Here is a 15,317-nt window from a genome sequence, read left to right on the forward strand (position 1 = left end):
GAGCCACCTGCTTCACTGAGAAATTAAATCCATCGTATTTCCTTAAGCTACCATTCAAATATCCATGTGACAAGCCACCTTGGAATCACTTTCCATTAAACTCTGAGCCTTCCCACCTGCTGTTACTTTCATCAGCCATGTCCTTTACCTGCAGGCTTCATCTAAACCACATCCTTGGAAAAAAAATATCTACATATGCAAATAAAGGCCTGGGAAAAATGCTTCTGGATCAAGTCAGTCAGCATGACTTCAAACACCAATCACCATCAGCAAGCTTACTAATTTTGGAGTGCTGTTAATGGGTGAAGGTGAAAGCTAAGGGAACACCAGGCTGGAGATCAACTTAAAGGCATTAGTTTTCCCTTGTTTTCTAACAGCTATTTTGAGCATACCTTAAAAAGACACAACCACTGAACTGACAATTCAGGAAACAGTAGGTCATAAGGCTATGCAGAGCACAACATAGCACACACTGCTCAGTGGCTTATCATAAGCCAAACAAATGACATGAGAGTTGATTAAGATGTGTTTCACATGTTGATAATTTGGCTTATTACTTAGTAGCATGTGGACATTTTCTAACACTACGGTATTAATAGCCAAGATGAGACTTGGATTTCTAATGCTACTTGTCCTAGAAATGGACATCAAGAATCTCCCAAACATGAGGACCTTGAACACCAATACAAGAGTCCAGCTCTTTTGGTTCCAATAACCAGCTCAAAAGAAGAGCCAGAGAAGTCACACAACTTTTAGATAACTGATTGGCAGGGAACAAAAAACCCAAGCTCATTCTAGATGTCCCAACTTGGACCAAGAATAATTTCCATCCTTAAAATTCCTTTTAACTACACTGTATATGCATGATTATTCTCTGACATTACAGACATTTGTTCTCAACTCCACAAGAAATCATGAGGTTTTGTCAGAGCAAACCTGCGAACAGCAAAGTTCCCTGACTTACCTTTCAAACAGTGACACTTACTAAATAGGACAGTCCAAAATGCATGAATGTTTTACCTCTGAGCAGCACAGCTTAAATAGTTAGCTCAGTCTACCCACAATGAGAAAAAGTAAACTGAAGCTTTAGGTGCATTCTGGTAAGATTTCAAAACTATTTAATAATCTACAAATGCATACATTTATCTTTTTCAGCTAAGCTGAACAAATTTCTTAAAAAGCTGAAAGCATTCAGTCTTAACAGTATCTCCTTGTGTTACATACACTACTTCATACAAAGAACTAAACAGCTTCCTGTGTCTTTATCAATTGTTCTAATAAATGACCTACGGCTACATAATTTGATCCACAGCAATTTAACAATTACAGTATTTTCTGCAAAGGAGAGTTTTGAGATTTTCAAGATATTAACAGTGCCTAACTTTTCAAGTATATCAACCAGCTTTTGAAAGCCCTGGGTAGAACACTGCTCCCATGGAAGAATTAAACATGACATGGTCAGAGAGTTCTACAAGAGAAAATGAAGTATTTTTAATTTGAACATTTGCATGTTAAGCATTTAAACTTCTGTGAAGAGTTTAGATACAAGAGTTTCCAAGAGCTTCTCATTTCCAATTGATTATATCCAAATGATGATATTTAACAATACAAAAGCCTTCTAATTTCTGTCCCCATGAAGGCTGACAAATAGCATCAATACCGTCTGCTGAAAATTTACACTTTACAAGCATGCTACTCACCCACACAGTCTCTCATAAGTCATCTATTTTGTACTGGGAAAATTCATCAGAATAATTTTCAGTGCATCAATTTAAGGATGCCTCCTGCAACATCTGGAAAAGGCTATATAAAGAATACAGAGCATGTACATACATAAATATTTATGTATCCTTCAAACTAGAAAGTTTCAAGCTACCAAGAACACAAAAATATCTGAGTATTTTGATCAACACTCAATATCTTTCAAGGTGCCTGCTTTCTTGGATGTATAAACCATTTAATCAACATCTATTAAATGCCAAGTTTCATACAAGGAAAACACCACACACAAGCCAGATATGAAAGGTCTATTTAGCCAAGCTTCCTGTCTAACAGCAGCCAATTCAGGAATGATGCCAGTAACATGACACTGCACTCTGATAGCTTCCCTCAGCCAACGTTTTAGCAACTTCCCACAAACTGCATCCAGAACGTAGTCTTTACAACTCCACAATTTTTTCTTCCACTAATTTGTCTAATCACATTTCAAACTAATTTGTGCTCAAGATATCCCCTGACAATGGAGTGTCAATATAATTATACACTAGATAACAATGGAGTCTCACAATATAATTACACATTACAGGAAAGCATTCTTCAGCTACCACCTCAATAATTTCATAACGCACCACCCATAGTAGCCTCCCCACCTCCAGTGCCATACTGGCTGCAGAGACTTCCCCAGAATTGTTTCCCCGAAGAGTGCTCCCGTACTGAGCCACCCCTCTGACTTACTATACAGCCTCTTAACTGCATGAAAAGCTGGGAGCACATCCACACTGAACTACACAATGTGTTGCCTAGTTATGTTAACTGAACAGGAACAGTTTCACTGGGGTTTAGCCATTAAAAGAAAATAATTATTTGCAAACAGAAAGCATCTCAACTTTCTTACTGTTCATGGCAGGATCCCAGGGCTATGTTTCGCCATTCCCAAGTAGTCCAGGTTAATTTTGACATCTAGAACAAGGTTCAGGAAGAGAAAAAATATTGTCACACACGTTTGCACACTATTATTCACTGTAGATGTTATTTTAAAGAACTGCAGGGTACACCGTCTCCAACAGAGTTAACTATTGGCTTCTGCAGCCCTTTGAGCTCTATCTCCACTGTGAGTGGAAAATTGGATAGCCCCACTTCTTGCCTGGAGGGAAAGCTCACATCACTCACTACAAATCTGTGGCGTCCTATTCTTTTCCATGTGTACAGAGTATTTAATACACAATTCTGCAAGACCACAGCTTCAAATAAAAATCAATTTCAACAATAGTGCGGAATAAAAAAAGCCAGAGCTAATTTTTGCTTTTAAACTAGTCAGTCTCTCTGTATATCTCAGAAGCAGAGCCACCATTTTATGTAAATCACTAAATGCATACAAGTCACAGAGGTACAGAAGTCCTAACAGAAGTAATACCTTGCATCATGACACTAAGCCAAGTGTGCTTTTCATAAATTCTCCCCACAATTGCCATCACAGTAGGAAGATATCTGTCTGGGCCTGCAAAAAGAGCACCAGTCACAACAGAGTTGAAGTAGCACAAAGTTACAGCGAAAGGTTTCACAGCCTTTTGGAAGTCATCTTACTGGCCAGAATTAACAACTGGAGAGCAGGAGCTGGGAGGAGACACTGCTTTTCTTTTTAATGCTGAAAAGATAGCATGTCCAATTGAAAAGGAAAAAAGCAGCCATTTAGCCCAAAATGCAAAGAGAAATTAGCACTATTGTCATTTGCAATGGAGTCATTTTTTTTATTCATTCTAACGTAAAGCAGAGTGAGGAAACACCAGCAGCAGTGCTGCCGGCTTTCGCTTCCTCTGCATTTCCTCTCAGAAAAGAAAAAAATTGAAACATTACACTTGGCAACTCATATTCTCACATTCAGTTAGCACCAATAAGTGAGGGTCACTTCTACAATTCAATGAATGAACAACATTTTTTCAGTTACAAGCCCTTGTAACTGACCTGAAGTTATTCAACCAGTTAAAACAATGAAACAATACTAACAAAAATCACATAGGAAACCGCAAGTTTACCAATAATAACAGATAAGAAATGAAACACTATAGGACATTCAAACTTCTTCACCAAAACAGTTACCCGAAGATTACAGAGGTTATTTCAGTCTTATTTCATGAAGCTTTCTTTCTTTTGATACTCCTCCTTAAAATGTGTCAAATTATTTTACTTTTTACAGATGCATATCTATGTATGCCAGCCATCAGGAAGACATACGTTCTAGAATTAAAAGAATATTAACATGTCGGGGATGACACAGACAAGTCATCAGGAAGGCTCTTAGGTCATTTTGGTGAAGACAGCCAGAAAAACAGGAGGTTAGAAAGTAGTTCCTGGTGGCAAGAAGCTGTCTAAAACTGGGTGTAAGATCCAGGCTTCTCACCATCCCTTTATCAGAGCATTTTGCATAACCTGCATCTCTGCAAAGCCGTGTCAGGCTACTCCAGCGACACACACAAGCATTACAGTGGATGGCCTTATGAAAGGCTCTCAGTAATGAAAATCTCAAACAATGTCAGACTTGTTAGACACATCTGGGATGGCACTGAAACAATAAAGTCAATACAAAGATAGCGTTTTTTCCTCCAACCCACTCATTTTTTCCTCCTCCCATTTCTCTTTCCACCATTATTTATTCTTGACTCCATGTTCAGGACTGCAAAGTGTTGCCATGCAACCTCTTCTCTTGCACATTCATTCGCATTTTCCAGCCCAACTCTCTCCTACCATTAATTTTACTAATGAATAAACAATCTGAACTAGTAATGGGAGCTGGTCCACACCACGTCCCACGGCGCCCGCCAGCCTGGCAGCACTGTCAGAACAGGGCTAGCGCTACAGCCATCCCCTGCACCCCCATAAACTATGTCTAAATTTAACCACTTCTTTCACTCCACACCAGCAGATCACTACAGCCTAAGCAGAAAATACATTGATTCCCTACAAGAACAATAAACTCTGGAATTCTCTCACTTCACTTTTAATCACAGGGTTATTTGCAGGGGAGAAGCCACATTTCTGCCTGTGGAACAGCCTTTCAGCTTGTGAACCTCTGCCCTGGGTTTGGATCTCCTCCTCTAGATACAGCTGTGCCATGGAAGAGCTCAGCACCCTCAGCTGCTTGTCCTTGCTCTCTGCCAGAAGGTTACCAGCTGAGCTGCTCTTAAGTACTTTCTAACCTATTTACTCAGGATCAACCGATACAAAGAGTGATTATTCAGGCTGTTTAGACCACCCCAGCTTCAGCTGGCATTCTGCAGAAGAGCTCACATAATTTTCTCAGCTGCCAGAGGTAAGGTTTACAGCCCCCTCACTGACTTACTCCTTCTACAAACCAGGAATGGTAGCGAACAGCAAAACCAGACAAGAAACCCCTGCAGGCATCCCAAAAGAAACTAGGGGTCTTGGCACACTGATCATCACCCAAGGAATGAATTTTAAGAGGAGGGCAAGTCTTGCTTACATTTGCTCAGTCCTTTCCAGGGAAGTTATTTCCCCTAGCTCTCAGAGAATATATAACTTGCATAGCTCCACAAGCCAGGACAGCCACATGAGCACCTATAGCAACACTGCAGGCAAGCCTTTGCCCTTGAAGAAAGGCAAGAGATGCTGGTAAAATCTATCAAGTTGCCTTATGGCTACAAGTTTTGAAAGAGAAAAATGCTACCACCATAGGCTAAAGTTAGACTACATGCTTACTAAGATGTTGCCTACAATGTTAACCATTTTTGTTATTCTGCTGTACTCTCCCCACCCACCACCACACACAAGCCCAACAAAAATAACAGGTGAAAGAAAGACTACAGTAGCATAACAAGTTTTGGGAACAGAAACTGCCTTTTTGGTCTGTGCCTGTGAAGCACTATCACACCAAGGTCTTGGTCCATCACTGTAGCTCTTAAATAGTACCATCAATTTCACAGGGAAAAAAATTAAGAGGGTAGACTAGATAGGGTAGTATTAACATAATTTAGGTGTACTCATTAAAAGTTATACAGTATACTTTCTTATTAGTGATTAAAATTTTCTTTAAAAAAAAGGTGTGAAATCCTAAAATTTAATATCATCCAAAAATAGCAAACTTTCTAGAAGTCCATGCCATCAGGTATATAGATCAGCAAGACTGTTTTACAAATAAAGAAAAAAAAATACAAGTAAGGAACTGTGGTAGGAAAAAAAACCCCAACATCTCAGTCTCTATCTTCTTGCTAAAGAGAGATGCTAGGGGAGTTGTATCAGGGTCCATTTAGACCCTCACTGCAAACTCCTCCATGTATTCAACCTTACATTAAGATAAGCCACTAAACCATCCCCAAAAAAGATTAGCCTACTTGCAAAGATATGGGCTAGGCTCTCTCATAGCAAGCAATACCACCAACATCACTAAGGTAACTAGTTGAGCTAATGACACTTCCACCAACTCCAAGATAGCTGATAATGTGATCATCTCCTTTAAATAACAAAACTCCCTGTTCGGACATTAAGGACAAAATTTTCAGACTAAGGGGAAAGATATGGTACCAAGTCTCACCTAGATTACAAAACTCCCGACATTAACCCTTCTACCATTAACAATGTCAGTGTTTTATATTGCCCAAGTCTAATGAAGAACAGAAACAGTGAATGCTTATGCATTTACCATTACTCCTCCGTGACAAATGTGAGTAGCCACAAGAGACTGGTCTAATTTGCATAGCCACTAAAAAAGCAATGCAAGGCAACTCGAGCGATCTAGTAAATTCAGATTCAATATTGCTGAACTATCTAGAGTTATCCTTTGATTCTTTTGTAGTTCAAGTGTTTAATTCATGATTTCCAGTTTAAAGGTGTAAGCTTGCAAAATCTTTAATTTATATAAAATATATCTCATAGGACATATACCCTGATGGAAATACTTTAATTCCATTGTATAGAAATAAGCTTAGAACAGCAAACATAAGAGCCTGCTTAAATTTCTAGATGCAGTAACATCACTCCTAAATTACAAATTCAACATTAAAGAGAACAAAACTGGTTACATTCTGTTCCTGTTAAAAGCTTCCAACATAAATAGGCAATAAAATAGAGTTGTTAGTAAGTGACAGCAATACAACCACACATGTATTTTGTAACTTCTAGTTGCTACTAAAGTTACTCACTAGCAGTGAGCAGAAAGATGATCAGGGAAGGGGGGGGGAATAACTATTAATACAAGCCTTCTACAACTCTGGCCCGCGTGGTGGATAATCAGCTTCTAAAAAAAAATACATATATACAGAATACATGCCAACGTCTGTAAAATTCTAGTGTCACTCACAGCTTTCTTTAAATAATGGATGTGCTACTCACTTCCTCTGTTCTATTCAAAATCTGTGGGCAGCCATAAACTTGCCCAGAACCATGCCTGTTTCGTAACACCGAAGCTACTTGAGAGTCAGGCACTGAGAAACCAGAAGTTGACAAGGCAGAAGAGCAACCCATTTCTCCCTCTTGGCTTCCTTCAGAAGCCAGATAACACCTGCGAGCAAGACACAGGCCAGTGCTTTGATTCCTCCAGAGCCAAGACAAAAGCTTTCCCCCTACCTTATTGCAGTGCAGAATTCAAGCTTTCATGTAAAGGTTTACTGAAAGCATGAATTTATGTGGATCATTCAGCTCCTACACAGGTGGAAAGCTACCTGGAGAACAGCAGTCCCAGGAACATCACTTTAAAGGCATCTGGAAACATGACTAGTTTGAAGTGGCAGCACTGTCCAGGTCCCGCAGCGTTGAGTTTGATGCTCCATCCCCAGCATCTGCTGGGAGAAGCAGTCCTGCTTTCCCTCCACTCACCTCCAGCCACATCATTCCTGTCTCTACCTGTGAAAGCAATAGCAAGGTGTAGCCACAGGGTGAGTTAGGAAACTGATAAAAACATTACTGAGTGGGTTAGTTTCCCATGAGATAAGCAGCATGAAAGAAATCACCCTGCAATCACAAAAGCATTAGCTCTGCCAAGGGAGCTGCAGCAGGAGATCGGGGCACAAGGCAGGACCACCCAGAGACGCATCAGATGAGGTACCTGCAGCACCAAACTGCCTCCAAAGCCTCTAGCATCAGATTTTGCCCTCCAAGTGTGAATCTTCTGGTTAATTTTCAGCCCATAACAGGTTTATGAAGAAGTTTTAAATTTAAAAGAAATGTTCCACACTTATTTCTTACAGAGTTATTTAAATATGTAGAAAACATACTACAACAATGTATAACAGAAACAGGCCTTCAACTTTAGAGAGCTGGGGTTTGTGCCAATACAGTAAATTCCTGCTGGATATTTCAGATCATCACCTTAACATACGTACTGCTGGATATTTCACATTAGCATTATCAGATAAGGTCAGTTATTCAAAAGAATCAAAGTTCCCACGATGCTAAATGAAATGCACATGGAACACATTCAACTTGAAACTAGAACAGACCACTCACATGGAGATCCCAGAAAACAATCAAGAAAAAGAAACTGGGTTGAAATTCACATGTTTATCCTTGCTTTCTTCAACCTACACGATTCTCTCTAATATTTAATCATATCACTCATACATCTCAAAAACTCTGCCTTATTTTTTTCATGACATGGAACCTTACTTTCCTCATAACAACAGTTTGCACTTGATCAGATGGAGGTGTAATCAAGCTCATTTACAACGCACCGCAGTTTTCATGTGTCATGTTGCTAAATCCTGGTCTGCAATTTCTGAATGATACAGACTGATAAAATTGGCCCTTTCAGCTTATTTTTGTCACCAAGAATAAAGGAAACAAGGTTCTTCCCTCACTTCCCTGCAAAGATGGAAATTTACATTCATAACAGGACTAACACATTGAGATGCTGAGGACTGCAATACCTGTTAAAACATTTACTTTTAAGTCCTCAGAGCTAGGACAGGAACTCAAATCATCCCATCCCTGGTTTTAACCATGAGACCTGCGCAACACATTCCCACATGCTTGTACCAACTGTTTTTCTACTAGCAAGCTGGAACAGCTTAGACAGGACCTCTGTCCTAAAGCAGCTTATACCTCCCACCTTCAGGCAAATTAAGAGACTTCCAAGAGGCAGGACAAACAAGTATGTACACCAGTAGGCAGAAGAACCCCAAGAAAGGTGTCTGACATCATGGGGAAATAGTCCTGCTGCTTTGACTACTGACAGCCAGTTCCGCTTCCGCTCCCATCCACACCTGCACAAAAAAACATCAGCACTTTTGACCTGTCGATGGCCTTCCATGGGCACCACTGTCCGGGCACCCCTCCAGAGCAGGGTCCCTTGGAAAGGAACAGCAAAATGCATAACCTGACAGTTCAAGCAGGCACGGGGCACCTGGTAAGATTGATGCTCTTTAATATGGAAATGGGAAAAGGGTTTAAGTTTTCTCCAAAATTTAAGCAACTACAAGTTGGAGCAACTTCTTCTCAACAGGTTGAGAACTTCTTTGAAAGCAAAACTTCCGTTCACAGTCTATTTTCATTTCTACTTTCACCTGTACATATGCTTTCTCATATTTTAAATACTTCATATTAAAGAAACGAAGCAGAGTAGCTTTAAAAACCGAGAGTGTGTTGGCATTGCCAAACAAATCTCTCGCATTTCACAACTATAGAACGCACCACCAAGCAGCTGCATCAATCACAAAGAAGTTAAAACAAAAGACGCAAGAAATCATATGACCAGTGTCATTAGTATCTACAACAAAGCACTGTTTCCACAAAAGGAAACAAAATTACATATTTCCCAGAACAAGTTTAAAGCAAAAACATTGACAATACAAATCAGTAGCTGGCACATTCCTTCAAAAACTTAGTACACCTGATTCACTTAAAAACAGCTTCTCAAAATAGGCATGGAAGACATCAAATTCACTATAGGACACTGAACATGGGAAATCTTTTGAATTTTCTTAGTCTTCTGAAACACACAGGCAAAATAAAGGAGTCAGACTTAAATTTTGTTCCAGCTTGCAAGCTCCTCTTGGGTTCAAACAGATCCCTTCCTACCTCATAATCCAAAAGATAGCTTCAAGAAACCCACTTCTGAAACACTCCTGTCACCAATACCAAGTCACAAATTGCAATTCCCTGTATCTCGCACCTCAAGGCACTTAGTGCTTAGTTCCCTTGTCAGGTCCTTCTGACACAGGATACAGGCCATCTGCACTATATAGCATAGGTGTGCTTTCACCCCCAAACACTTACTACTGTGCAAAACCCTTAGAGACAAAGTTTTACTAAAATAATTCAGATGAAACCAGCAAACTTATCAGTTACCCTGAATGCCCACTGAAAGCATGCTTTTTCATGCAGAGACTACTATCTAACATTGCTTAATTACTTCCTAGTTTTTCAAAGACACTTCGCTTAGGGATAGCAAATATACTAAGAAAAGTTTCTTCCACACTGGCATTTTCAATTTATCCGTAAAGCTCTAATTTCTCAATTTTAAGAAACCTGTTGCGTCACAAATAGTTAAAAAGGAAACCATAAAAAAGTTTCCATCCAGTATTCTGACAATGCAATACAGCTGTGAATTAAAAAAGCTCAGAGAACCTTGAAAGGAAAGTAGACCATATAAGTATTTAAGCTTTTACCTCCCACTCACACTGACACCCATATACACCATGCCAGATCTGTGATAAAGGCATCTATCTATCCCTGCAAACCTAGCCTGGGGCCATCGAAGTCAACTTTCATAAGCTGTTATGAGTCATTAGAAAAGTTTTGTACTATTGATACAGTGAAACAGCCAAACACCAAACACTCTCTCTGAGGCGCTAGCTCTTAAAACAAATGCTTCATAATTGTTCAATTTTTGCCATAGTGCAGTTTCTCAGAAAGTTTTGCCAGCACAGATATATCAACTAAAAAAGTGAAGAAAAAAAAGTGGCGTACTAAGCATCACAGCTACTTCAGCAATATAACAACCATGAAAAAGCACAGCATTTTTGACAGCTTTGCTTGTGGTGTTTGTGGAGGTGATATAGTAGTGCTAGCAGAACACATTGCAAATTCATTTGGAGTCTCTACCAACATGTTTCTTTGTAGTGTGGACTAATTACGCCTTTCTAATAGCTGGACCACCCTAAGAACATATAGCCCTTGAGGTAACATCATTGGAACTTTTAATTCAGACAGCAGAGGTTATGCCTTTAGATCCAGACATCCTGGGCTTGATTACCACCGTCAAAGAAACATACACAAGTATCATATTACCGTGAGATACACTTAACACGAGACAGTTTGATATTCTTTTTTTAAGGAACTCAGATGTTTTTCTCAGCTTGTTGCAAAACAAAAGAAAAAAACATTTACGGTTACTAGAATTCAGGGGGAAAAAAGCAAGGCTTTACTTTGTATGCTCAATCCCACTGTGCTTCTAGCCAGTTCACACGCCAGCACAGGAGCCCTTTCTGCAGCAGCTACATTTCACTTCCCCTCTGAGCCCCCTTAGAGCTTAATGAAGGATTCATCATCCATCTCACACACTGCCTCTGTAGCGATATCAGCTGAACATAGTCCCTTCTCTGCTTCTCCCCACTCAGCCCTGCTTTGAGCGAGCCAAATCATCTCAGGCTGTTTGAGATGATCCCAGTGTTCATCTCCCCACAGACATGCTCTGCTATCATTTGTGGGACTGCACTGCAAACTGGATCAGGGAGTCTGTGCGTGACCCTTTTTTTCTGGCTGGGTAAGTTTGCTGATCTGCTTCATGCCTGGCATCACCAGTTGTGCCAGCCATACCACAAGTCACAGAAGTCCCCAAGCCACTATTACTACTACAGATTAGGTACGGTTGAACTACGGCCTCAAATGACTTAGTTTGGTGAATCTTCTACAGTAAAGCAGAAGAAACTCTTTAAAAAAATTTTTTAAAAAATGCTGGCTGGGGCAAAGTCACCTTAATTCATTTTTGACACCTGGTGTCAAGCCAAGGCTCACTAGAAACAGTCTTGTTTCTTTGAAGCAGAGCAGCACACTAATTTGTGCTGGCAGCTCGCTACAATTTTTTGAACTTCAAAAGTGAAAGAAAATGTTTAGGAGCATAATTTTGAAAGTCATAGAATCAAAGAGATCGCAAGAATTGCATTCAGGATAGCATTTAATCCTAGTTACTACCCAAACTTTTTTTACTATCAACACTCTGCAGCGTATTCTAGTATTAAATGGGATTGCAGAACAGGCTTTACCATGAAATCAGAGAAGTGGGGAGAGTGCCCTGAAGGTTCTTCATTAGCATTATCACTATGCGTAGCACACTGGGGAAAGACTAAGGAAGACTCCTCTGTGGCATTCTATTCAAATATATGAGCCATATTTAAATGGCCACGGGAGATATTTCTGATGCAGACTTCACAGCAGGTCCAAGTCAGCATCAGTTTCATTAATGCCCAGAACATCCAAGCTCAGAGCCCTTTGCCATACAAAACTGAAAAAGAAGTGCACCTTGCATGTCCTGAATTATACAAAGGACCTGAGCCAAGACTCCAAGGGCTCTCAAGTTAATATCACACTTTTCAGACAGAGGCGAAAAGTCCTGAAGAGTATCTAGCAAAAACAGAGCTCGGTCTAAATTTTATGCAAACAGGGAGAAGAGGAAACCAGCAAGTTAATTACAACCTACAGTTACATCCCCATTTCTAATGGCTACATCTCAGAACTAATCCCCAAAACTCCTTCCTGCACCCAGACCTCAACCAGCCTATTTAAAGCCCAGGGAACAATAAGCACTGACGAGCAGAAAGGGTCGGGGGAAGGAAGAAAACGACTACAACGACTGCAAAACAATGCCTGGAAAAGGAGAGTTGAAGACACTTTTTCAGAGAGGCACAAAGCAGCCAGCCCAGTCCCGAAGCAAGCCGCCAGCTGTGACCCCCCCCCAGCCGGGCCAGCCCCGCTTTGTTCCCTGCCATTCCCACCCAGGACCCCCCTCCTGCAAGACCCCCCCGCTTGCCCTCGCTAACCTCCTTCCCCGCCTCCCCGGCCCCCTTACACCCCCCGGAGGCACGGCACACTGCTCCTCTCCCCCCCTGCACACAGCGCACCCCTCCTTCCCCCTCACAGGGTACTCCCGACCGCGGAGAGGGCACCCCCCTTTCCTCCCTCACAAACCGGGTCCCCCCGCATTGCAACACGCTGGCCCTCCCCTCGCAGAGAGGTGACCCCCCCCCCTCCTCCCCCCAAGCGCAACCGGGGCACCCCCGTCCCCTCCCGCACGAGGGGAGCCCCCCGCTGCAAACACCGCTCCCTTTCCCCCGCCCTCAGGGCCGACCCCCCCCTTTTCCCCCCGGCAGAAAGGCAGCCCCCACCCCGCCGCCCCGGCCCCGCACCGCTCACAGAGGGCCGGCCCGCGACCCCCGGCCGCACAGGCCCCGCAGGACACAAGGGGGCCCCCGGCCCCGCCGGGACCCCGAGCGGGGCAGAACCGGAGAGCGGCCCCGCGCACCCCTCTCACCTGCCGGCTGCGGCTGCCCGCCCGGCCCCGGCCGCGGGCCCCGCTGCGGAGCGTTCCCGAAGTCCCGAGCGCGGCCCGGGAGCGCGGCCCCGCTCCCCGCGCCCGCCCGCCCGCCCAGCCGCCGCCTGGCCCCGCCTCCCGGCACAGCGCGTCACCGCCCGCGCCAACATGGCGGGCCGCTGGGCCCGTGCGCATGCGCCCAGGGGCTACGGCGCTGGCGGGGGGCAAGGCGCGGTAGGCGGGGCTAGGGGAGTGGGCGTGTCTGGGCCGAGGGGGTTGGTGAGGGGGCGGGGCTAGAGGAAAGGGGCGTGGTCCCTGTGCCCGCGGGACGGTGAGGGGGGCGGGGTGGGTGAATGGATGGGTGGGTGGGTGGATGGATGGATGGGTGGATGGATGGATGGGTGGGTGAATGGATGGGTGGGTGGGTGGATGGATGGATGGATGGGTGGGTGAATGGATGGGTGGGTGGGTGGATGGATGGGTGGGTGAGTGGGTGGGTTCATGGATGGGTGGATGGATAGATAGATGGATGGGTGGGTGGGTGGGTGGATGGATTGATAGGTGGGTGGATGGATGGATAGATGGATGGGTGGATGGGTGGGTGGGTGGGTGGGTGGATGGATGGGTGGGTGGATGGATAGGTGAATGGGTGGATGGATGGATGGGTGGGTGAGTGGGTGGGTTCATGGATGGGTGGATGGATAGACAGATGGATGGGTGGATGGATGGATGGATGGATGGGGGGGGGGCTGGCATGCACAGGGGCAGGAGCTCTGCCAGCAGGGGCTCTGTCTCCAGGAGCATAGTCAGGAGAGCGGCTGGAAGAGCAGGAAGGACTGCAAGAGGCAGCAACAGTCCTTGGTGACTTAGCGAATGTGAGTGATAGATGTACAAAGACATCTCCTTGTGTTCTCCAGGGGATTAATTTGGGACCAGCATTATTAGCAAGTGAAAGGCCAGCCCCAAGCTGCTCTTCTGGCCATGGTGTTTGCTACCAGAAAGTTCCGAACTGCTTCACCTGCTCCTGTAGCACTGCAGGATGGTAACCCTGAAGTTTCTTCACAGGCCTCTTCTCTCTTTCATGTGGCTGTGGCTTTGATTTGGGAACTGTTTTCTGCCGTTCTGTCTGTATTGTTTTCTGTAAACACACTTCTAATTACTGAACCCCCAACATTCAGCAAATTTTTGAGTGTAGGTATCTTAGGGCAAATAATGCCTTAGTCAAACCCAGTCAACCCTAATGAAGTTACAGGAATTTCAGCAATGCAATTCAGGGCAGAAATGGATGTAAAACTAATTATGAAGCTGTAGGTAGCCTTCCAGCCAAGACTGCAACACACTCCTCACAGCAGCTCTGTAACTTCAGCTTGGAAAATGTCCTTGGCTTGAAAGATGCTAGCTTTAACCCTAAAGAAAAGGTTAAACAACTTTTAAGACCATACCACATCATTTGAGAATTGCATATCTCCAACACTGCTTGCTTTTAAAGCTGTCTTTTATCTGGAAACTTTTGAAATTGGCTTATCAAAGCCAGTGCACCATCTATCTCAGAGTGAAAGAGATTCTGGTTAAGTAACTCTCTAACAGATTTTGCTATGGGCAGTTTTAGGTTCACTTCTGTTCTCTTCACATCATTAACAGCAACTGAAGCAAATTCAGACACAGAGAACCAGCTCGCCACTACACTCAAGCTGACAAGAAATTCAGTATCTCATTTGCAAAAGAAAGCATTTTTTGTGTCTATTTTTTCCTACCTCTGTCCTTGAAAATGACCTCTTGCATGAGGTATTAACTTATCTTTACAAAACCTTGGGAGGAACGCATCTCCGCTGAGAAGACACATGGACATAGTGATACGCTGGATATTTCACAAATGTTCCCAAACAGAATAACTCCACTCTTGGAATGTGCTCGCTCACAATGTTTTACAAAAGACAAGTTGTAATAGTGAGTTCTTCACCTTTGTACTTATTTCTTTCCATTAGAAAGAAAGTGAAATTTGCCATTTAAACAAACTGTAGCTATAAAACACATGCCCCTCTAGATATAATGCTTTTGCAGCTCTTTTTACTCCCAAGGCAAGGCAATGTCTCCAATGCACATTTAACGTGGGCTCTTGTCC

The 15,317-nt window shown here is 43.1% G+C and overlaps 1 protein-coding gene across 5 annotated transcripts in view; it reads right to left on the minus strand.

Annotated features, from left to right (window-relative positions):
* KLHL13 (kelch like family member 13) overlaps positions 1-13,303 on the minus strand; it is an 86,942-nt gene extending 73,639 nt beyond the window's left edge. The window contains exons 1-2 of one of the 5 annotated variants that reach the window (XM_075053944.1): positions 13,196-13,303; positions 2,615-2,679 (exon numbers count right to left, since the gene is read on the minus strand). In XM_075053944.1, the coding sequence (XP_074910045.1) occupies positions 2,615-2,679 (65 nt within the window). In that variant the 5' untranslated portion in view covers positions 13,196-13,303. Of the gene's footprint in view, positions 1-1,700; positions 1,804-2,614; positions 2,685-13,195 lie in introns of those variants that run through there. The other 4 variants (XM_075053945.1, XM_075053947.1, XM_075053946.1 and 1 more) reach the window with 4 other exon arrangements.
* Between the last annotated feature and the right edge of the window lie 2,014 nt (positions 13,304-15,317).

The sequence above is a fragment of the Buteo buteo genome, chromosome 22 (genome assembly GCF_964188355.1).
Source record: "Buteo buteo chromosome 22, bButBut1.hap1.1, whole genome shotgun sequence".
In the NCBI taxonomy this organism is placed as follows: Eukaryota; Metazoa; Chordata; class Aves; order Accipitriformes; family Accipitridae; genus Buteo; species Buteo buteo.